This window comes from Cotesia typhae, unplaced genomic scaffold (assembly GCF_013202065.1).
Source record: "Cotesia typhae breed Kobodo isofemale line unplaced genomic scaffold, CoteBio_Ctyphae contig_20, whole genome shotgun sequence".
In the NCBI taxonomy this organism is placed as follows: domain Eukaryota; kingdom Metazoa; phylum Arthropoda; class Insecta; order Hymenoptera; family Braconidae; genus Cotesia; species Cotesia typhae.
Window position 1 is genome coordinate 2,081,510 of NW_027423725.1, and position 25,286 is coordinate 2,106,795.

The following is a 25,286-nucleotide window of genomic DNA, read 5'->3' on the forward strand; positions in this document are numbered from 1 at the left end:
TTACTTTCACGGAATTTAGTACCATATAGTTACATACTAACATACATTATCATTCGTCAGTTTCTTCGGAGCTCTCATGCCGTTTAATTCATAAAAATCTCCAGTAATATTACGAGTCTTATTAGTGATTTTTATTTTAGTAATTTGTTGAGCAATAATTAATAATAATCTTGTTTACTTAATAAAAATAATTTACTTACATATTTGAACAAATAATAATGGGTATTTTTTTACAAGAAGATAATCAGGTAAGAATTTGTTGAAAATTTATTTTATCATAAAAGTTATCATTAAAAATAATTTGCTTTGTTTTTAGATAAATACGAACAATGTAACGATACAAAAAAATGATGTATCCCGCGAAATGCGCGGGAATATTATAGGAAAATTCAAAGGATTTCGCGGCTGTACTTTATGGCTGACAGGACTGTCCGGTGCGGGAAAAACATCAATAGCATTTAACCTAGAAAATTATTTAGTTAAACTGGGGATTCCCGCGTACAGTTTAGACGGCGACAACATGAGAAGCGACTTAAATAAAAATTTGACTTTCAGCAAAGAAGATCGGCAAGAAAACATAAGACGATCTTCTGAAGTCGCTAAATTATTTTCCGATAGCGGACATATCACAATTTGCAGTTTTGTTTCACCATTTAGCGAGGACCGTTCTTTAGCGCGTAAGATTCATCAAGATGTCGGCTTGAAGTTTTTTGAAATATTTGTCAACGCGTCGCTAGACGTCTGTGAGTCACGTGACGTGAAGGGCCTCTACGAAAAAGCACGAAACGGCACAATAAAAAGTTTCACGGGGATCGGTCAAAACTACCAGGCGCCAATTGATCCAGATTTAATTTTAGATACCGAGCAACAGACTCTCGATGAATCGACAATTACTTTAATTAAATTTCTCGAGGATAAAAAAATTATACCAAATACTCCTGAGTGTAGAGTTGAGATTAGAAATAATTTATTTTTCAATAATCAACAAACTAAATTATAATTCAATATGATATAATATAATAATAACAATCTATAAATATAAAACAATAGAATAAAAATATCTAGAGCAATACACTTTTTTTTTTATAATATTTAACGCCATCAATTATTTGTTTACAACACAGATAGTATCAATACAGGACAGGTTCTTGTAATTTTTACTTTTATTTATTATAATACCATACATAATCATATTATTCATTAAGATAACTTGCTTATTGTTCTTTTACATACATTTCAACGATAAAAATAAATAAAACTATATTTTTTTTATATTTTTTTCCTTGTTTTATATATATCATATATTCGTCATGTTACATTGAAAAAAGAAATTAGCTGATTCAAGAAAAATTTTTTGCTTTAAATTGCATGCCTTAAGCGCGAAGCGCGCAGGTATGCTCTACTCTCGCCTAAAAATCATGATTTTGATTAAAACATGATTTTCATAATTTAAACGAAAAAAATTATGTATAAAAAGCATATTGAGATGAATAATAATAACTACAGAATAAGTTAAAAAAATGTTTTTATCGATTAAATAAGATTTCTCAAGAAAAACTCGTTTTTCTGACGAATTAAATGAATAAGAGCGTGGTATTCTCAGGGGCACTGGGCTTGATAACACCACAACTTTGTCAATAATCATTTTCACGATTTTATTTTTTTTTTTATTTTATTCCTTAGGAAATTTGCCAAAACCCTTGTGAAAATTGTGAGTTAAAATAATTCCGTTTCAATACAGTTATTTTTTTTCGACTGCCAGTTCGATAACTTTTTCTGCGATTTCGGCAGCCATATGTATTATTTTTCATAAAATAGGATTGAAATAACTATAAACAAGCAGAAACTATACATACATGATGGTATAATTACTAACTGTTTTATCATCTGTTGAGATTTTTTTTAGCTCGACTTACAGAGGAGATAACACCACTCGCGGGAAAATTCAAACAAAAAAACGAATAAAAAAAAGTATAGAAGTCTGTATGAAAAAGTTAACAAATCGTAATGTAAACATTCTATCTAAATAATTTGTGTATGACATGAGCGCTTAAGACATGCTCATTTGTATTTTTCAAACTTTTTCATCATGTTTGTAACCAAGATTGAACTTTGTGCTCTTGTTTTTGTGGGAAGATTAGTGCAAATGTCAAGCTATTCATTTGTTTTTATATGTCACTAGAATTCAAATTTGCGCGTGCAAGCGCGCGCCTGAGTTTAGGGTTTGCATATATTTTCATGCTTATGATATATTTGACCAATCACGTTACGAATAGTTTGCTTACATGATATATTTTCATATTTTTCATCTAAATTATAAAAGCGGATTCCATACGGTAAGAGTCGCACTTTCTTTCTGCAAAACAAAGGTAGATAAAATATTTTTCTTGAATCAGTTAATTTTTTTTTTTTTCTCTTAGTGCACAAATGATTTACTTTCTGTTGTTATTTGGAGGGTTTTGAAACGTCGACTATAAATAACAATTTGTACGATTCATTGATTTGACTAGAATGTAAATAATATATACACACATATTTTGTTCAGACAAATGAACTTCATTTCATAAATATAATTATAATAAATAGGCTCGTTCTAATTACCTAAACTCTTACCGCAGATCTTAGTGGATTTTGTACAAAAAACTAAAAGTGACTACATTCTCTCCAAAGAAAACAATCTTTCTCGCTAAGAACTTAGTAAACTTGAACGAGCCCAATAATTTTTTCTTTTACTTTACTTTAATGACTAGATTACGGGTAATGGATCGCTATGCTACTGGAAAGTTGTTGAGATTAACTTATAATTAAAAATAATTACAATACATTTTTCAGAATTTTTTGACAATTCTGGTGGTTCTTATTTTCCAATTATTTATAATCATATTATCAACCAATTACTAATTTTCTAAAATGAACCATTGGAAGTTTGAAAACTAACAAAATTAGTTGAATAAATTGAACGTTTTTATAATAATAATTATAACGTCGATTATAATTAACAATTGAGTGCAAACTTATATAATCATAATATTGAATAGAATTGTAATTAATAATGATGAAAATTTTGGTAAATTTAATAATGTATCTCTTAGAAATTTTTTAAAAATTGAATTGAAAAAAAAAACTTCATAAATTTTAATAGATTTTTGTCTAGTTAAAAAAGTAAAAAATGTTTAATTTTATTTATTAGGAAGAATTAGATCCACAAAAATAAATTTTCAATTATATATTGTTACGTTAATTCTTTAATATTCAACAATTTTTGGTTCTGTAATGTTCAATCCGAGGGCAAGGTAACAGCGAAAAGTTTTTTTTAGTGATCCCTCACAAAACAAACAAAATATTTTTTTTAATTTCAATTTTATCATTACATAAGTTTTTTTCTCATAAAAAAAAATTTTTATTACTCGTATTTTAGAATTAACGTTTCAAAGTATCAAATTGAAAGTTTTTTTGATTCGATGATTCGTTTCAGATAAGTTATTTTATTTAAACACAAAATTTCGTGTATCAATCATATATATTGATCTGACTAGATATTTGATGTAATAAAAAAAAATAAAATAAAATAAAAAAAATGTGCAAATAAATTACTTAACAGTAAGTTATTTATTGTATTGAAAAAATAATATATATTTATTATAGTTTAATTATAGTTCAGTCAAAAATATATATATATATATATATATATATATATATATTTAGGTAGAGAAGAATTTACTTTTTCATTTAAATTTATCCAATCGTTATTTCTTACTTTTATGCTTATCTGCGATAATCCAACCGAAATTTAATCTGGAACATCTGAAATTACAAAATATTCATAAAATTTCCGCTCAAGTGAAAACCCCACGTGACTAATTTCATTGTTTAAAAAATTCTAAAAATGTTTCAATTTAAGTAATATCAAAAACAATAAATAATAGTTTAAAAAAACTAAAAAACATGCTTTTTATAGAAAACCGAACCAAAAAAAACAGAAAATAAGTTATAATAAATTTAAATAAAGAATGGTGTTAAGAATTTTAATAAATATAAATTAATAATAGTGTAAATGAAAAAAAAAATGTATTTTATTTTAAAAAAAGCGTAGGGTGCATGGGTCAATAGATATAAATATTCTATTGACAGACATGAGTAGAGTGATTATCATTTTTATAATATCTTAAAAAGCACCCCACGCTTTTTTCAAAATAAAATACATTTTTTTTTTTATTGACACTATTATTAATTTATATTTATTGAAAATTTTAACACTATTCTTTATTTAAATTTATTAAAACTTATTTTCTATTTTTTTAGTTCAGTTTTCTATAAGAAGTGTGTTTTTTAGTTTTTTTAAACTATTATTTATTTTCTACTTTTTAGTTTTGTTCATTTAAAAAAACTTTTTTTTTTAGTTTTTTTAAACTATTATATGCTTTGTTGAATTAAAAATTCTCTTTGGTGTTCGAAAATTTGTTAACATTAGATAAATCGGCTAAAGATAATGGTTGGAAATGAAAATTTCTGCCTTGTAGACTATAGATAGAAATTACATAAATTAACAAAAATCTTATTTTAGAAATTGAAAACTGGAATAATTTTATCAAATTAGTGTATTGTCATCGGTCCTCGATAAATCTACGAAATTTGAACGAAATCTAGCCGTTTAAAGTGGGTCAAAATCGCGCCCAAAGGAGTCGGTTACAAACATACAAACATACCAGTGAAGCTAATAAAAAAGCGTTTAAAAAACTAACCTTCTTCGTCAGAGTCAGATATTCGCGTTCCCTGAAGTGAACTCTGTTTGGAAAGCGTGCGACTAAACCCACGTGGTTTTGGAGGGGGAGACTGTTTGTTCCACAATGCTTCAAGCTGATCGAAGTGTTGTGACTGCGCAAGCGCAGCTTGTTCTCTTCCGAGACTAGATTGAGAATTGGCCAATCCAGCTTTACTGATTTCTTCCATAGAGGCGCTGACACTGAAGCGTCGCTTAAGCCTGTCTTCCACCGCAGCGACCATTATTCCTGCAATATACCACGCAAACTACATTACCAACTGATCAACGCATGCGCAATGCTTACAACATAATAACACAACAGTATCAATTACCTGAAGTTAGGTGGCCATACTTTCGCTGCCAAGTGTAAGTGTCCAGTGAAACTTCTTTCTTTAACAATCTTCTGGCGGGTCTCTTCGGTCCAGGAGGTCTCAAGTCCCTCGGAGCTACGTAAGAAGGTAACTTAACATATTGAGCAGGAGTGTTGTGCAGACACAGAATAGGCATTCGACATTGCTCCAACAAGTGCAGCCCCATTCTTGAACAATCTGTGGACATTTCAACGCCGAGGATAGGAACATGCAAGACGATTGAACTCAAAGAGATTCCTTTTTTGGTGTCCCAGATGAAGAGACTTTTGTCTTCGCTGCCGCTTACTGCCAGAGTCCCATCTCCTGACAAACGAACGCAGGTGATAGGACCAAGATGTCCTGTAAGTGTGTGCAAGTCGTCACCAGTGTTGATGTCCCAAACAATCAGATTAGCATCACGTGACCCGGAGACAACGATGCTCTTATCAGTGGCTGCTACCGCGACGCAGGTGACGTAATCAGTATGACCAACAAGAACCTGGGACAGTTTTCCGCCAGCCAACTGCCAAACCTTGAGGCTCATGTCGCATGATCCAGTTATCAGCAACTGAGAATCCGGTGTTACGACCAAGCAAGTGATGTCTTGAGAGTGAGTAATCTGGTGCTTCTCCTCCGGACCAGCTCCTAGACCGATGATTCGCAGATGGTTGTCACCAGTGCCGCAGATAGCGTATCTCATGTCTGAGGTGACAGCAAAACACTGTCCTGGACCGCAGACTGATTGGATCAGTGTGCCTGTGTCAGCAGCCCAGACCCTAATGGTCCCTCCGCGATCAGAACTGACGACACGTCTGCCATCCAACATAGCTATCACTGACGTAACAGGTGCTTGATGACGAAACGTGGCGACGACCAAACCCAATGTCAACCCCCAAACTCTAACTGTTTTGTCTTCAGATCCTGAAGCGGCGAATAGACCAGACGCTGAAAATGCAACACACGTAACACTTGCAATATGCCCCTCCAAGGTCATAATAAGCTCATGAGTATTCAATTGCCATAAATTAACCAGAGAATCGATTCCACCTGTTACTGCTGTCGCACCGTCGCGAGATATATCCAAGCATGATATCGCAGCTGTGTGTGGCTGCAACGATTCATGTTTACCTTTGCACCCCAAGGACTTTAGGTAATTATTCTCATCACCACGGAAGCTCCAGAATGTTACACGATTTCCGCTTGCAGTGATCAAGAAATCGTCTTTGTCAGTTACTTTAACAAATGATACGTCTGCTGATGAGTTTATGTTCAAAGGCTTGATCAGCTTACCACTGTGCATGTCGAAAATCGATACTCTTCCATCAACACCACCGGCAACAGCCCGTCGGCAATCTTTCGCTAGGGACAAACTTTTAACTGGGCCTTGATGTCCTCGCAGTGAGTGAATCTCTGTGCCCGTTGCTAATGAACGTAAATAGAGTTTATTGTCCTCGCAAACAGCCAGTAGGAATACTGAATCAATTGACACGTCGAGCATCGCCACAGGCGACGGGAGTGTTATGCTATTGAGCAGCTGAAAGTTTTCTAGAGACCACAAACAAACTGTTGAGTCTGCTGATCCGGATATCAGAACATCACCCGCAGTGTCTATTTTAACTGCTGTAACTGGTCCGCGGTGATGATCGACCTTCATCAAGACCTCTCCGGTTAGAAGACTTGTTGCGATGATACGAGAGTCTTCGCCACCACTGACGATCACGGAATTGTTCAAGGCAGGGGTTACTGTCAAAACTGGTGCGATATGCTCGCAGATTCGTCGCTTTAAAGTTAGTTCCTTGATGTCCCAGACTATGATTGATGTGTCCTCAGAGCCTGTTAGCAGATACTGGGATTGTTGAGTGACTGCGACGCAGGAGATTGGGTTTGAATGACCTGGTTAGGACAGAACAGTTAGTAGAATCGTTACATTATCAAGATATGTAAATTTAAAGAAAATTGGTGGTAAGTCTGGCTTACCTTTGAAGGTATGGACTAGCTGACCAGACATGACATGCCAAAGTTGAGGATCTCCTTGGTCAGGAATCACAATCACATGCTGTCCTGTCGGAGCAGGTTCAACGAACTTTACGTTCTGGGGACAAGTGAGGGTCTTTATTTGCAAGGGCAGTGGCGACTGCAACCATCCGTTCAATGGTACCAAGAGTGGAGCAGCGAATCCATCGCACCAAGCCATCGCTGCAGTTATCATCTTGCTGACTTGATCAACTGAATTCGCCTGGAAAGTTAAAAGTAACTATTTACCACCTGCCAAATCTGGCTCAAAATTTTTGATAGAGTTACTAGCAAATCTTCTAAAGTTTTTGTTGCAAACTTGACCAAGTATTCCAAAGAGTATTAAAGTATATACAATAACTTTAAAGATGAAATGCTTACCGGATCATTGCCATCACCAACAACAGGCCTCAACCAAGATATCAATTGAGCTCCTAACTGTAGCGGATCCCTGGTCAAAGCGTCGCTTGAATTTCTGATCGTATAATAAACCAACTCGAGATCCCGCTCCAGCAAATAACGCCTTGCATGTTCTAACACGCAGCGTAAGTAGCTAACACTTATCATCTGCACAGCGGCCAACAGAAAATCAAAAGCACAAACAGAGAACTTTTTAATCTTCTCAGCATCGCCAGTTCGTAGCAGATGGAGCCATGCTTCTTCAACGTGTCTAAGCGTGTAAGTGATGTCCTGGGATTGAGGAACGCTCTGAAAGGGCGTTTCTTTGTTCGGAGGAGTTTCGGGATCCTGTTCAGTGGTTGGGGAGCGTTCGCTATCATCACAGTCTTCCGCAAAGAACAAAGCTGCTAATTCAGCATGGCAGGGTCTTGACACGAATTGAGTTGGAAGATATCGTTTCCGGGCGATATCTTGGACTACCCAACGCCAGGAAAACAGAAGCCTTCCACTCATTACTCTAACTCTCAGCAGGGAATCAAAATTCCTGCGTACCAAACACCAAGTTGCAAAATTAAACTGTCCTGCTGACAGCAACAGCGGACTGTCGTCCGTTGTCGGCATTATCAATTCTAGTAATTCCGTTTCCGATAATCCATACTCGGTGCATGTTAATAGCGAGCCAATGCGATTAGCAGCTTTATTACCGATAAGCTTCTCTAAGTTATCAAGCTGAGCCTCGACGTTAGGAGCCTTGCTGCGTGTTTCTGGTAATTCGATTAGCACATCTGGACGTTTGAATCTTTCCCTCTGAAGGGGTGTTAGTTTCATGGTCTCTAGAGAGGACTGCGTCGTTATCACCAAATGCAACCCCGGCGGCAACGGATTTACCGGTAACCATGATAACGCAGTAACTATATCAGTGTCCAGCGGATGAAGGCGACTCAAATTGTCAATTAAGACAATCAACTGGCCATCATTGTCTAGCGGCTTTTCTTCAATACCACGAACGATTTGATTGAACCAATTATTCAAATACAACGGGTGAAATGACGCATCACGTGGCAAGTTACCGTCATTGTTTCCTGAGAGAAATCCCATGTGTTGACACAACAAGCGGAGAAGTTCTAGATTGTAGGCCGATTTGGGCGTTGCGGTGCAGAGACGAACTATTTTCATCGTTGTTCTGTTGGCAAACCAGCTGTCTACTTTTTTGTAGATTGTCGATAATACCGCGGTCTTCCCTGTGCATCGGCTACCGCGTATTATTATAGGACCGTGTTTTTGGGTGATGCCGAGTTCCAAAAGTTGCTTAACTCGTTGTACAATATCGTCGTTTTCTGGTAAAGGCTCTATTTCACGAAGCAAAGATTGATGAGCAAGGCTTTCAGCGTAAATTTCTTGGACCATTTTTTTCCTGCTTTTTATTTCGGGGAGAGCTTCTACTGAAGCGTTCACCAAGTTTTGCACTCGATCCAATACCCGGTTGCGTAATTTTGTAAGGTAATTATCGTGAGTATTTATATCGGGATCGATAACTCCAGCGTCGTTGTAATTAACGTCGAAATTGAGGACGTTGTCCTCAGGTAAATGAGAATTTAATTTTTTTTTGAGCTTTTGACATTGTGGGGACGGCAGGGGACTCTCCCCGGTCCAGTTTCGGATGACGGTGATGATACCATTTCCTTGAGGGTCTAAATCTATAATCATAAAGGTTTATTTTGTTAATGTAGATGAACCATTATCAGGGTAAACTGGTAGTAAGGTAATTTCGAGGTAGATAACGGAGGGGCTTACTTAATCCGTAATCTAATTGACGCTCGGCTGTTGATTTTAATAAGTACTGTATATCTGTATTGTTCGGATCGTTTATTAATGCTGATTCGGCGGCAGCTTTGAGAATTTCTGAAAGCCGTGTACCCATTGTTGTTTGCCAATTTTCTTTAACTGTTTCCTCTCTGGAAGATTACAAAAAAAAAAAAAAGAGCTTTTTATTTTTATTATACTCCTGTTTATTTTCTTTTAGCTTTTTATTTTTATTTCAGGAGTTAAAAATAGCTGGAAAGGATTTAACTTAAAAGATTGAATGGATCATGATTTTGTGTGATGAATCGAGTGTTTTAAATTAATGCAAGTGACTGAACAAACTGTCAAACTTTTCATGCCAAGTTTTAGTGAAACAAGTTTAACAAGGATTTAAAGTTTTAATTTTTTTGAGGTATGAAAAAAATTAAGCTTTTTTCTTGGAAAATGTAATTGGTAAAAAATACTTTTTCGTGATTTTAAAATATTCAATTACTCATATCTTCAATAATACGCATTTTCGCGATTTGAATGTTAGAAAAAAAAAATTAAATTTTTTATTTGCACACGCATAAAATAATTTTTTGTCCGATGATTAAAAAAAAGGATTCAAAACAATTTAACTCATGCAAAATGAATATCTATATATTTGTCAAGTTGAATCGTTTTTTAACACTTTGAGTCATTTCGAATCTTTTCAAATTTTTTTTTCTAATCAGGAATTTTTCCCAGGTCTTACTTAATTCAAGACAAAAATTTTTAAACCAATAAAGTCATTTTTAAGAGCTTTAGTCTTAATTAAAGAATTGTTTTTTTTAATTCCAAGCCATGAAACTCTTCAAAATGATTTTCTTACTAAAAAATTTTTTCTCCTGAATCAAGTTGATTTTTTTTCAAATTAGTAACTTCACACTTCTTTAAGGGGTTACATCTGCTGGTAAGTTCGAAAAAACGTGTTTTTTTGTTCATTTTTTCTGGAGAGGCTTTTTATTGAATATATACATAAAATATATAAACATTTAGCGAATTTAACGTATTCTAAGAATTCATATTTTATTAATAAAAATATTGGGCTCCGTCGTTCCTGCAGAAGATCTCCTGAAGATCCTCCACAAAAAGGTGTCTGGCGGTGAGGAAGATATCTCTGATCCAAATTATTTGAAATAAAAAAAACCAAAAGGATTACTTTTAGGATAGATAAATACAGGTGATGATCGAAGAAATAGTAAAAATTTTGATTTTAGACAAAATGGCGGCTTCCCAACAAAAAAAATTTTTTTTTGCACGAAAATTTACACTTTAAAGTGACTTAAAAAATCGAAATTTTCATCAGAAACTTTATTCCTTCGATCATTACCTGACAAAAATATCTAAGAAGACCCTGTGAAAATTTCAAGTTAATCGGTCAAGCCGTTTCGGAGAAATATTCCTCACCGACTTTGAAAACATCGTTTCGAGAAAAACGCATTCAAAGTTTTGGCTATTATTTAAAGTTACGGTTTTGCCTACTTTACAAATACGCTCATTACTCCGAAACTATTTACCGAATTACTTTGAAATTTACAGACAATATTCTCGAATATATGTACATTCAAAATATGCAAAAAAATTTCGATTTTTTCAAAATTACAAGTGGATATAACCCCTTAAATACTAGTAGGTATTTAATTTTCATATTAATCTACAATTAAATTTACAATCAATTTCTCTCATTCTTCCAGGATAATAAAAAACCAGAACATTAAATCGATACTTCGTCGGCCTCTTACATTATCCGTTGACAACAATTTTCCTACAATTTAATTTCCTCATTTTAATAGTATCTACAAATGAACGACAAGTAATCTGTTAAAGTCTCTTGTTAGACCTTATTTTCAAGATAACACAAAATCGCGGTAGTGCAAAACAAAAGAGAAGAGAGGAATATATGAGTAGTTAGAGTAATAAAGATTAAAGTATTAGAGTAATAAATATGCCTCACCTGACGGCCTTTAGAGCATAGCAATGTTCTTTGTACTCGTAATAGTCGTTAAGCTCGGGTGAATTTGTGACTAGAGTACGAAAAATTTTCTCCTGGAGTTTCGTCGGGATCCATCCAGCCCTGTAATCTGCTCCCACGAGAACCTAAAAAGTTTACCCAAAAAGTTAATCTCTATCATTACTGCTTCATGAAACTTTTTGTGTTGCGCTCAGATAAGTACAACAGTTGTTAAAATGCTGAAAAAATTCAACTTTCAGATACTCCTTGCTAGAGATACCATAAAAGTTTATTAATTCGCTTGATACTTACGAGCAAAAAACATCCACGTGAGTGACGAAATGACGCTTTTATCTCTTCAAGAAACAATTCCGCTAAGTACGGATCGCTATCGGGGTTTTTTTCTGTCCCAAATTGCATGTCCACCAATAGTACCTGCAAATTTATTTTAAGTTTAATAACTTAGTTTCGTATTAATTAAATGTTTGTTGAACTTATTAGAGCGAAAAACTTTATTTTTAGTGGGTAAAAATATATATTTTTAAGTTTTTAATTGCTACCTTCCTCAGTTTATAATTATTTATTGTTATAAGTATTAATTAAGTTCTTGTTGAAGTAATTATAAGAACGAGTATTAATATTACTTTCCACAATTGTATATATATATATATATATATATATATATATATATATATATATATATATATAACTTTACTCCAACTATAAAAATTCAGAATTGCATTCTAAATAAATAATAGTTTTAAAAAACCAAAAAACATGCTTTTTATAGAAAACCAAACTAAAAAATAGAAAATGAATTTAAATTAATAATAGTATGAATAAAAAAAAATTATTTCATTTTTAAAAAAGCGTGGGGTTTAATAATCAATACTCAACATTTAAATATAATCATAGCTTGTGAAAACTAAACGAAATATGTCACGTGTGCTTTTATAAATATATTTTTCGTGTATTTGAATTTAAGTTATTGCTTTTGGCTTCATGGAGAATAATTATTGCTTCGAAAGGTTCAGAATTGGCATGTCTTGAAGCGATTCACTCACATGCGAGATAAAATAGTTCTTTATAAATGAGAAAGCACTCGAAATAAAATTAGGTTTAAGAAATCAAGAGTGCAACCAAGTTTTTTTTGCTTTTTATATTGTTTTGAATTTTAAACTTTTTAAACTGTTATTTTAATAATTCAAGTTCACTAATTAAACTTTGCTTAACATTGAAGTATGAAAATAATTTTTATAAGTATTAAAAAAAGTAAATTATTAAATAAATATAGAGCATGTTTTTTATAAGACTTTCAAATGTTCTATTTCAAAAAAGCCCGCTTTATACGAGTGACGTCACGAATTATTGCCGCCATCTCTTGGAATTCTTTAAAAATACTACTGTCTGCATTAACTTGCGACACGGGTGTATAGTAGTAAAAAAATTACACATAGCTGGCTGAAATTTTAGAATAAATGCTGGTCTAAAAACATAAACTATAAAAAACCAAAGATAGATTTATTAGTTTTAAATAGTCATTTGTAATAATGTCACGAGCAAAATGAAGTTCAATAGCTGCATATTTAAAAGCTATCGTACTTACTTTTCTACACACAAAAAACAAATTTCTTGTGCCAAGAAAATTTTAAGGAAAACAAAAATTATTTTGAAGCAAGAAGAAATTTTCTTGTCTCAAGAAAATTATCTTGGATCAAGAAACTTTGTCTTCATTCAAAAAATTTTCAATCTTGCTTAATATTTTCTTGAGCCAAGAAAATTTACACTCCAATTAAGAATTTTCTTTTTTAGTGAAGGAGTTAAGAAAATTATGTAAAATTCAATAAAAAAATTTAAAAAAAATTTTTTTTGTAAAATGTTTGGTAATTAATTCAAAACAATGAATTGGCCCCTCAATCATCTTTTTCAGAGTGTCCTTTATTTGATTTTATTTACAGTTTTATGGTATAAATTATCTATCTATTTAACAAAGTTGAAGTTTCTCAAGGTCCGAAAGGTTCCATCGTTAATCTGATTAATTAAAGTTACCAACTTCAGAAATACGCGCGTTAATAGTGTTGGAGCGTGACAGCGCATCGGTCGCAACTTGTGAATTGAATAAAATAACGTGTAAAGAGTAACTATATCAGTAAATAGAGTTATACAAGAATTATAAAAGAATTAGTGCACATGTACATTAAAGTGGAAAATGTATCGTTGGATTGAATGTAACAAGATATAGCTTTTAAATGCAACATGAAATTTATTCGTATAAAAGAGTTGCAATTAATTGGATTCGTCCTGAGGTGAATTAGTAATTTTTTATATTTTTCAGGCCATTTGTTCAAGCTAGAGAAAATTCTTCAAGTTATATAATCGAGCAATAAAAATAGTTCGAAATGGTAACGTGAGATGATAAATGTAAAACTGAATATTTCATGCGGTTTATAGGACGTAAGAATGTCATTTTCATTTTCATCAAGAGGATTCGACAGTATTGGTGACCCGAATACTAAAAAATAAAATTGTTACTCTCAAGCGCTATAAGGATGAAAGTGTATGCTTCAGAAGGTTTTTGAAATGTAAAGTAAAAAAAAGAAAAAAGTAAAAGTATGAGAACATACTTCAATTCCCATGTCATCGTAAATAGATTGGAGTTCTGGTCCAATCGATTCCAGCAGTTGCTTTCTTTCTTCAGGGAACTCTGGAATTTATAAAATAAGAATATTATAATCCGATATAATATAGTGATAATAATACTAGTGGTAAAAGTATTTTCATGATCAATTTTCGAGAATAATTTAATTTAAGAATTAATAGAATTTCTCTATAAGATCCGGGTACGTGAATGAATTAATAAAAAATGGAACGAAAATAATTTATAGATATAATTGATGGACGAAAATCAATGAAATAATTCTACGGCATGAAAATTATTGATTTAAATCAATAGAAAAATTCAATAAATGATAATTAATAGAAAATTAGTCATAGATTAAATTTAATGGGAAAGTTTAATAGATGAAGATCAATGGAGAGATATAATGGATGAAAATTGATGAAAAACTTTTATAAGAGAACTTCAATAGAAATTTTTAATGGATGAATTTGAATCGAATAATTTAATAATCAATAGAAAATTTTAATAAAAAATTTTGAGAGACGAAAATTCTACTGGTTTGAAATTAGTCAAAAATTTTAACGAATGATAGATTATAGAAAATTAGCAATAGATTAAATTTAATGGAAAAATTTAATCGATAAAAATCAATGGACAAATACAATGAATGAAAATTGGTGCAAAATTTTAGTAGAAAAATCCACAAATTTGGTAGAATTTGGCGGCAAGTTCCGTTCAAATCCGTTGTAAACGGAGCGTCAAGCAAAAACAGTTCCACTGTAAAAAAATAGCGCCAAGTCCACGTTCATAAGACTATTATAAGAATAAAATTTTTTTCCTCTACGAAAAGATATAAAATAAAAAAATAAAAAAATCCAAGTAACTGATATGAGTTTATAAGATTTTTGATGATTAAAAGAAATTTTGTTGTAAATTTAAAATGAAAAAAAAATAAAAATTTTTTTTTGGAATGTACTTGGTATGCGTCATTGTGTAATTCTAATTTTTTCAAGCCCTAATAGACCGATTTCACGAATTTTACAAGAAAAAAAAACGTTCCAAAAAAAATTTTTTTTTTTTTTTCATTTTTTAATTTACAACAAAATTTCTTTTAATTATCAAAAATCATATACAATCACATCAGTTACTTGGATTTTTTAATTTTAGATCTTTTTCTAAAGGAAAAAAATTTTGTTCTTATAATAGTCTTATAAACGTGAACTTGGCGCTATTTTTACAGTGGAACTGTTTTTGTTTGGATTTTAATAAATCATAATTAATAGGCTATTAATGACTGAAACTTAAAGGAAAATCGAATGCATTAAAATTGATGCGAAAATGTAATGAATGAAAATTGATGAAAGATTAGTATAGGTGAACTAATAAAAATTTTTAATAGATGAAATTTAATAAAAAAATTTAAAGCCATGAAATTTAATGAAAAGTCCTTAGAGATAAAAAGTAATGGATGGAAATTAGCGAAAAATTATAATGGATTAAATTTAATGGAAACTTCTAATGATGAAAATTAATGGAAAAATTAAATGGATGAATTTTGATAGAAAATTTGTATAGATGAAAATTTTAATGAGTAAAATTAAATAAAAAATGTCAATGAATTGAAATTGATGAGAATGTGTAAATATAACCCAATTAAAAGAATTTCTGTTGTTGTTTTTCATGTAATAAATTGAAGGTATTTTTAAAAAAATGGGAAATTTTAATGGATCAAAATTAATAAAAATAATTCATGGAATTAAAATTTTTTTTTTATCTCAAATATGAATAACAATTGATAAAAATCTATAAAAAACTAATAAAAAGCATATCGTTAAAATAAATAATGATTCAGATTAAAAAAACATCTATCCGCGGTTTCAATTATTTTTCTAAAATTACAACGTATTGATTAAACGTTATATTTTATTTATTTTGATTTTTATTCGCCCGCATATTTATTGCACGTTATTCCAATGCATATTTCAATTAAATGAATCGTTGACCTCGATAGCATTGTTGAGCTCGGAAAATTAAATGAGAAGAAAAAAGGAAAAAAAAAGTGAATTTTAACAAGGATAATTGAAATTTAAAATTCCGCCGGATATAACCGTGCTGAGGGTATATAGGCATAGATACAGATATGCATTAATGTACAAAGTTAAGAGGCGTAGGTTCGTGTGATTTACATCGAATAATTAAGTCCGGCTCTTAATTCAAGACTCTAGTATCTCAGAGATTAATTTAGCTTCCACTCTCTCGGAAGGCATGAGTTTCCTTAAACTTGTGATCTACATTAATCTCATTGTGTACCGGCAACAGTATCAAATACCGGATCAGTAACAATAGAATTCAAAAGTTTTGAGCATTCAAAAATTTCTGATTAAAATTATTCATTATTATTCAAAAAAATTGATTTAGAAAAAATTTGTTTTATTGACAATCAATATAATTTTTTTTATAAAACTTATTAACTTCCCGCTTTAAAAATTGAAAATTTTAAAAAATTCGGGAAATTATTGGTTTTACCCCGTTTTGCGAAAATCGAGTTTTCATCAGATCTCGACGTTTTAAGATCACAGAAAGCTTCCCTGACTATTCCCGGGATGGTGTTCGTGCAGTCGTTTGTATATGTGTGTGTGTATGAATGTAAACTTTTTATAACTTTTAAACGGCTTAAATAGGTTCCGATCTAAAGAGTATCATCGCCATTAAATTTCATGAAAATTTGAATCGATTCGGTCTGCTAAATTTTAAGAAATCTCAAAACTAAAATTTTCAAAAAATCGTTTTTTTGGAATATCTTCTAAATGGCTCTACCGATCAATTTCAAAAACTAATCCGTTATTGAACTTAAAAAACCACGTCGATTACTATAAGTGCCGTCAAAATCGATTGGTTCGTTCGAGAGATATCGAAAACGAAAAAATTTGAAAAAACTGTTTTTTTTACATAACTTCAACATTTCTTTTTGGATCTTTATTGATAAAATAAAGTAATGATTAAAGCTCAAAAAATCACGTCGATTGTCGCTAAAAACGTGAGAATTGGATAATTGGTTCGTAAGTTATGGTTACCGAAAAAATTTGGAAAAGGTGAATTTTTCAAAATTTTTAGTTTGATCAGTTGGTGTTCAAAAGTATATAGTAAAATTTGAATGCTGCGTGAAAATCAGTTTATTCATTCAGAAGTTATTGCAGTTTGAAAATTCAAAAAATACTCTTCATTAAACTGCTACCAGACTTTTGAGCTCGAAGATCTCAAAAACTTGGAATATCTAACTCTTTAAGTTCAAAGAGCTCAAAAACGTCTAAGTACAATTTTAAGCGCTTAGATATAGAATTATCGGGAAGTTTCAGGGATGGCTTTTGGGGTCAACCGTTTTCCAAATTTTTTTTTTCCGTGGCACTGCTGCATAAAAATTGTGAAAAAGGTGACTTAATTTGTACAATTGGAATATTTTTATAATTATAAATTACTTAAGAAATACTAGAAACAATAATTATGATGTTTACAACCATTGTTATTAACTTTCATTATTGTATTATTTTGGTTATTATTATCATTATATTATTATTATTATTACAGTAAGTTTTATGAAATTATCATTTTGAAGAGTGTGCAAAATTATCCTAAATCCCGAGCGAGTTTAGTGAGTAAAGGAAAATAATTTTGAAAAAAAATGAAATAAAATATAAATACTTAGAATTTGTCTGACCGGATGGATAGAAAATTAAAGAATACCGATTGGAATTTAAAATATTTACGAACGAGACAACAAAATTATTCGACGGAAAATAAAAACTTAGAAAATTTTCGTTGATTGCACGGGCCTCAATAGAGGGCGACGGAGGGGAAAACTTTTCCGTTAGTACCGCGGAGAGTACTGGGGAACCTGTTCGTGTCATGTAAACCCCGATTTTGAATTGAACCGCGAATACCGCCCTATATTATATTGTTGATTGTTAACTGTTGTAAATTATTGATCAGGCCAATAAAGAGGTTTCTTTATTTATTTTCTCAACTAAAATCAAGTTGTTATTTATTCATGTTTTGTCGTTTCGACGCGATCCCCGTTTAAGACCCTGGACTTCAATTTCCGTTACTATGTAACATGGTAATGGTTACCATTCTACATAGAAATAAATTCTATTCTTCTCTCTCCGTGTACAAAAAATGAAACAGTTTAAATTTAAATGGCTTACAATTCTTTTGAAAACTTTAATACTATGAAATCCTTTCTCCGTTGAGAATTCACTACTTAAAATCGTTTTAAATCTCTTTTTATTACGAGCAAAATTTTATATCTCGTATGCGGCCGATAAAGGATAAACTTGTATGATTTCACGAATTTTTTTAGAGTTACTCAGTCCAAATTGATAAGACTATAATTTTATGAAAGTTTTCCCGCCAACAATTTAGCAATCAGTGATAATGTTACAAATCAATAATTCTATACAGAGAGTAATTTTCTTTAAATAGTAATCGTGGGAAGTTTTCCAATTCCTGATCTAATTAAAGTTTTTAAAATGACTATTCACGAATAAAATTTGAAAAAAAACATAGAAAAGTTTCAGTAATTTTTAATGTAATATCCTGAATCGAAATCCAAATTTCGTTTTAATAGTACTTTTTTCTCGACTTAATTCCAGAAAACTAAATGATCAAAACACACCTTGTATAATTGGATATTGTATGAGCGTACGTCTGGTTTAATTGTAACTCAAGGAGTTTTTTTTAATGATTACACTAATAATAATAACAATAAAAATATTAATTATTTATTATAAAAAAAAAAAAAAAAACTAAAAATGTCTACACTTTAGAAGCGACCCGCTGTTTTCATTACGATAATTGTATTTATGAAATCATGATTATTATCAAATTATAAGTACACGAATACGAAAAAAATATTAACGGAGAAACTTTTTTTTTTCTGAAGTTCGAGGAACTCCCCGAAGTAAGGTTTGAAAGAGGCAGAATATCTATTAGATACTATGACTAACTATACTTTTGTTATCAACTAACTTATGAATACCGCAGAAATAAACAAGCAACGGAAAATCGCAACAATTGATTTTGGGAATCTGCAAATTGAACTATATTATACTTTGTTTCGAAGAGATTAAAACCTTATCCGTAAATTCCGGGTCATACTTCAGAGAAATAAACTCGGTATTATGGTAATTTTTAACTTATAAAGTTTAGTTTAAAAATAAAACTCCACACACTGGTTTAACTGCTCCTGAAATAACAGATTCAGCTGCAATTTAATCATAAATTCATGAATTAAAATTTAAAAATAATATTACGCTTACTTTAATTGAAAATTAAATATTCAAATATACTGCTTTTTTTTTATTTTTAAATTCTATTTTTTACTTCTCAGAAAAAAAATCAATGATTTTCAGAAAATGTGTGTGTGTCACTAATTTTTTTTTATAAATAATTTTCGATGATTACTTGGATGCTGAGCATACACGTTCTTGTAGTTTAGTTATTTATTTTTCCCGGAGTGCCCTATTTCACTCGACCCTGATACATAAAGTTTTCTATTCGTTGGTAAGCTAACAAGCTGATGATATGTTTACATTGTTATTTTTATTATACATCTGAAATAATAATATTTTCCGTAACATGATGATGTGGCATCAGTTATGAAATTTCTGTCACAATTCACGGTTGAGATCCTCCTCGCCCATGAGCATAAAACAGAGCTTTACGCTCGAACTATAAAAATTTATGCCATACAATACAATGGAGATAAACGACTGAACTTAATTAACGATTAATCAACTATTCAACTCAGCTATTAGAATTAAACAATAGGCTTTTCAACGATAGTTGTTTTTGATAATAATGTCATAAATGTGTATAAATACAATCTATTAACGAGCTTGTGAAAACATACAACAGCGTTTTCTATTCATTCTTTTCCGATATTTAGTATCGTACATGTCGAAAAAAACATAAGGATTAACATAGGAATTTTTCCAATGTTAATAGGGGAATTTTTTCTTTATTAACATGATAGAAATATCCATGTGACATAGGAAAAATTCATTTTTCACTAAAATTTATGTAATTTAATTTAATAATTAAGTTACAAGTTATGAGAAATAAGATTAAAAAAAAAAATTGTTTTTTTTTTCAATTGAAAAAAAATTGAAATCAAAAAAACACCATTCTGAAATTTTCAGGATATTTGTAGAAAACGTCGAAGTTTCATATGAAAGAAAGAAAAAAGAAATTAAAAATGGTTATCATCGAGAAATTTTTTTTTATTTTTTTCCAAAAAAATCATTTAATAAAAAAAATTTTGAAAAAAAGAATCGTCCCGATAAGTCAATTTTTGAAAAAGTGATGGCAATTTAAAAATAAAAAAGCGGTTGTGTTTAAAAATTCATAACTTTTTTTTGGTTGGGTAAAAAAATTATGAGAGACGTTTTTTATAGGTTAGAAAGAAGGAAAGACTTTCAGCCAAATCAAAAGGGGTCAGGGTCAAAAGTGCAAAATTTGAAAAAAAATTTCCTTAAATTTTTTTTATCACAAACTGACTGTATATCACTGTTTTATTGAATTATCTGAAATTGCTCGAATTAGAAGATTGTTATGTAAATTTTTAATTATTAAATTTTAGTGATAAATGAATTTTTCTTATGTCACATGGATATTTCTATTATGTGAATGAAAAAAAAATTCTCATATTACCATTAAAAAAATTCCTATATGTTATTAGGAAAATAGGAAAAAATCCCTATGTTTTTTTTTCGCCGTGTCTGCTAATTGATTTTTAGGTAGAAAACTAATATTAATAAAAGTAATAATGACATCATTATTTTTATTATATTAATTTTAAGCTAAACCAATCTATTTAACAATTTTTAATTATTATCAATTATTTCATTGTTCATGATAATATTGACGTTGAGAGTAATTTTGTAATCCATTACAACGATGAAATTTATAATGATGATGATAATGATAACGAGAATGACATTACTTAAGAGATGAGTCAGGGAAGCTTCCTAGAACCTCAAAACGTCAAGATCTGATGAAAACTCGATTTTCGAAAAACGCGGTAAAAACAAAAACTTCCCGATTTTTGAAAATTTTCAATTTTCTTAGAAGAAAGTTAATAATAGTATTGATATTTGCAATAACAATGATAATCATAATTATGTAATAAACGTCAATATTTTTTATTCTGTTTCCACCAGAGAAACTATTCTATTACTCTCACCGACAATCAGTTATCTAAATTTATTTATTGACTTGCTTTTTTTACATCGAGTATTTTTATCCGAGAGAATTTTTTATGAAAAATAGTCTTTCGATTTAGAAGAGTCCCTATTGGACGTCTCAGTTCTGTCAGATAAAAAATTACTTTTTTTTCTCTCCATTTTTCAGTCGCGCCTGCTGGAAAAATAAAGTTATATTTTTCTTACTGACATAATAATTTTCACTGGAAAAAGTTTAGTGAAGCAATTAGATGGTACTTTTGTCATCATTATCATTTATCAATATTACGATTATCTGTCGTCTTTTGTGAAAGTTCTGACGATATTGTTAATGTTGGCCATTAGATTTTCATATAAAACTTTATGAGAAAAGTATACCGATAAATTTTTAGTCTATTGAGTGACTTTCACCCCTCGGACAGCAATCAGTCGCTATAATTAACGACAATATTGGGGAAACAGAAATTCTGTGCTTTTAACTTAATATTTTATTTAATCTCCAAGTCGTTTTGTATAATTAAACATCAAAACGATTGATAAATAATTCAAAAGAAAGTTAATAAAAATATTACACAATTCGATCATAAAATGGTGACCTAAAAAAATCCGATAATAAAATGGTGAGCAAGTAAAGAGTCTGCAAAAAAATTCTCGTATAGATAAATAAATTATTTACTCTAGAAAAAAACTCACCATCTCGTTCCCCAGCAATAAATATCTTGATAAGTCTCGGGGCCGGCAAATTCGGTGGAGGTGGACCACCCTTGACAACTCCAGCTATCAGTTCTACTTCAAGGTTCATTTTAACCCCCTAAACTTTATCAACCTCAACAATTTTATTTATTTATTTCTTATTTAAAAATTAAAATTTAACTTTTAGCTCAAGACTTTAAAATTTTATCAGTAAATTACATAATTCAAAAACATTAAAAAAAATATTTATATAAAAGATCAATTTTGGTAAATACTTTTTCTTTATCAACAATAAATACATCAATGCAGTCAACAATTAATATACTTTAATTATAAATACTAATATTGGCCTCAAGTGTCTCAACAAAAAATTATCTTAATTAATCTTAAGCTAATTAGGTAACTTTGGTAAGGATTGTCTTCGTAATTAAATGCTTGTCAGCAATACTGTGCGTTATTAGGAATATTTTTTTTTTTTTATACTATACTTAATACTATTTAGAAAGACAATGGAATAAACTATTAATTGCGCCTTGACGTAGCCGCGGCGCTCGCTACGTCAGGCTTTCCTTCAATATTAATCTCCATGAAGGTAACCTGCAACACAAAAGAATTAATAATTTAATAATTTAAATTAGAATCATTATTATTATAATTATTATTATTGTTAAAAGGCAATTCAGTAATGTGGAAGGATTTATTAACAAAGTGACTTAAAATATATGGAATAAATGACTACTGATAAATCCCGGGGATTCCCATAGAATTTAATTAAGCATGTCTATTGTTCGGGAGCTGCTTAAGCCCTCTTTTGACAGGAAAACGGACCATTTCAAATTGCCGATAATGGAGGATCAATAAAACAGATAACGGCTCGAGCTGTCTCGCCTTTTGGTGTGTTAATGGTTTCGGGTTTGGCAAACTCTTTATGTTAGTAATAGGTTATGTCTTGTCTGTTCAACGTTGTTTGTTGTACCGTCTATCGATTTATCGAATTTCTTTAACCTACTACTAAATATGTATGAATAAGACGTGTTATATGCCAAGAGATGTGTGGTGTGCAAATTTTATCTTCGAAATGATCAATATTGCCAGTGGATTTTGCACATTAGAGAGAATGCTGACGCTTTAATCCGCGATAAAAGCACTGATCGTGTCTATAGTGATTGCTAGACGTCGTCGAAGTGATTTTTTTTTATTAAATATTTTCGTTTGATATGAATTGCAGATTAGAGGAAGATCTTGATTTTGAAAATTTAATATTTGAATGAAGATTCATAGTTTTAATAATTAATCAGTTTGTAACACTGCAAAATTAATCTGTGGTCTTAATAAGCTGATCAATACCTGTTTGTTTTTACAACAAAATTATTCTGTTACCATTATTTGGCTAATTTTGTTGTTATAACAGAAGTTATTTATACACTGATAAAAAAATTGACTTGACTGAAGAGCCAAACTCTTCCTATACAAAGTTGCCGTTAATGGAAACAATCCCAACTATCGGCCGATATCTGGCAGCCAACGATTGGCCAGTTATGGGGATTTGTCAACGGGCCATATTTGGTTAAACACTGGTCGCCGTCTATTGCGGACATTAATGTTCTGCAATTAATATCCATTTATCGCCCAAAGTCTGGCTGTTCTTGGCCAATTGTTGTTATTTTATAATAACACAAATTTGGGTTTTCGGAAATGCATTACGCGAAGTATAATATTTAAAAAATTAAAAAAGATATTGTAATGTTTATTTAAGATTATTATCGATCCAAATAGAAGTTATATATAAACTTATGTAAATAAATAAAAAAAAACTATAAACTTTTATACAAGATTATCGTAGATCTAAACAAAAATAATGAGTAAATAAAACAAGACAAAAATTTTAAATGTGATTTCGAAGTTTGACTTGACAAAAGGGTGGCATAATTTTTGAGACAAACATATAACTATTGGAAGGATCAACTATCCCTTATTAGAAAAAGAAATTTAAAAAGATTAAAATTATTTGAAAAAATTGAAAAAGATTTGATTTTTACTACTACATAGATATACACTTTACATTGAGGTAATCTTTTTGAATCTCTTTTTCTAATAAAGGATTAGCTTAAATAGGTTTGGTGCAAATTAAATTTAGAATAAAAAACAAAAACTAATCGTCTTCAGACATTTAAAAACTTTATACAAAAATCGACAAAATTGAGTACAAATAAATTTCATAATCTGTATATGCAGTAATAAAATATATTTCAATCATTCAAATAGCTAAGTTGAATTTTTCAGTTATATTCCAGCATGAGTTATATTCAATTGAACCAAGAATTCCATTCCCTGGCGGATTTGAAATACCGATAATTACGGTATTGTACGGTAAAGATACTGTCGATATACCGTATGGCCAACGTAGATTACAGTAGCATTCTACTTGCACAGTAGAAACCGTAAAACACCTTAATGTACAGTAAAGAACTGTGAAAAAACGATATAGAACGGTAAAATTACGGTACATTGCGGTAGCGTACGGTGAAAATACGGTTGAATATATACTTCTGAACTTTCCGCATTACTGTATTCCAATGGTAACCTTCCGTCAAATATACCCTATTTTAGCAATAAGTTACCGTACAATAACTTACAATAATTTTTTTTACATGTAGAAATTGTAATTTTTTCTACAACTTTTTTATTGTAGACTGCAACAAAATATTTGTTCTTATATAAACCAACAAAAGTATTTGTTATCCCGACAAAACAATTTTTAACAGCTAGAATGTTGAATTATTTAAAATTTTCTGCTAAATTAATAAAATTGTTTAGTTGATGTAACATCTAAATTACCGATTATAATCTATTTTTAGTTATCATACCACATGATTTGTTAATCCTTTGCTGACGTAATAATTTGTTACTCAAACTTTTTTATGTTGTTTTAACAAAGAATTTTTTAAAGAATCAGCCTAGTCAAGTAAAGCAATTTTCTTAACTTTAATCGCTGTTGGAATATTCACGTTGCACTTATATGAAAATGAAAATAGATATATAATTCTATTTATAAGCCAGATAATGAAGAGAACAAATATATCTTTATGGTTCCATAATCAGCGGATAATTAATTAAATCTAAATCTATGATAACTCGTGGTAGTTATCTTTAATCAAAAACTCGATTAAATCTCATCAGAGCTTGAAATTGATTCGAAATGAATCGCAACTTTTCGTATTTCATCGGATTCCAACAAAGCCTTCCATCGAAGATCGACGGTCGGACATATTATTCTACATGAACATTTTTTTACTCTACTTGAGCCTCTGTTAAATCCTATAAATTTATCTTACAAAAGTTAGCAAAAAAAAATCAATCAATTTAATTGTGAAAAATGAAATTATAAGGCGTACACTTTTGAATTTTCCAAACTCTTTTTGTATTTTATTTG

General features: G+C 30.5%; 2 protein-coding genes across 4 annotated transcripts in view; one reads left to right on the top strand and one right to left on the bottom strand.

Annotated features, from left to right (window-relative positions):
* The first annotated feature begins 10 nt into the window (after positions 1 to 10).
* LOC141538414 (bifunctional 3'-phosphoadenosine 5'-phosphosulfate synthase 2-like) lies at positions 11 to 1,016 on the top strand. The gene is made up of 2 exons (XM_074259851.1): positions 11 to 248; positions 317 to 1,016. The coding sequence occupies exons 1-2, from the start codon at positions 219 to 221 to the stop codon at positions 998 to 1,000; spliced, it is 714 nt and encodes a 237-aa protein (XP_074115952.1). The 5' UTR covers positions 11 to 218; the 3' UTR covers positions 1,001 to 1,016.
* Positions 946 to 25,286, bottom strand: part of LOC141538411 (protein qui-1) — a 65,111-nt gene continuing 40,770 nt past the window's right edge. For 2 of the 3 annotated variants that reach the window (XM_074259844.1, XM_074259846.1), the window contains exons 2-11: positions 21,854 to 22,450; positions 13,927 to 14,006; positions 11,615 to 11,737; positions 11,306 to 11,448; positions 9,319 to 9,479; positions 7,507 to 9,221; positions 7,090 to 7,348; positions 5,095 to 7,005; positions 4,743 to 5,009; positions 946 to 3,804 (exon numbers count right to left, since the gene is read on the bottom strand). In XM_074259844.1, coding sequence (XP_074115945.1) covers positions 3,791 to 3,804; positions 4,743 to 5,009; positions 5,095 to 7,005; positions 7,090 to 7,348; positions 7,507 to 9,221; positions 9,319 to 9,479; positions 11,306 to 11,448; positions 11,615 to 11,737; positions 13,927 to 14,006; positions 21,854 to 21,962 — 4,782 coding nt within the window. In that variant the 5' untranslated portion in view covers positions 21,963 to 22,450 and the 3' untranslated portion in view covers positions 946 to 3,790. Of the gene's footprint in view, positions 3,805 to 4,742; positions 5,010 to 5,094; positions 7,006 to 7,089; positions 7,349 to 7,506; positions 9,222 to 9,318; positions 9,480 to 11,305; positions 11,449 to 11,614; positions 11,738 to 13,926; positions 14,007 to 21,853; positions 22,451 to 25,286 lie in introns of those variants that run through there. The other variant, XM_074259847.1, reaches the window with a different exon arrangement.

Coding starts and splice junctions, on each gene's coding strand:
- LOC141538414 (XM_074259851.1), top strand. CDS start 219: ATGGGTATTTTTTTACAAGAAGATAATCAG. Junction 249..316: donor TTTTACAAGAAGATAATCAG/GTAAGAATTTGT, acceptor CTTTGTTTTTAG/ATAAATACGAACAATGTAAC.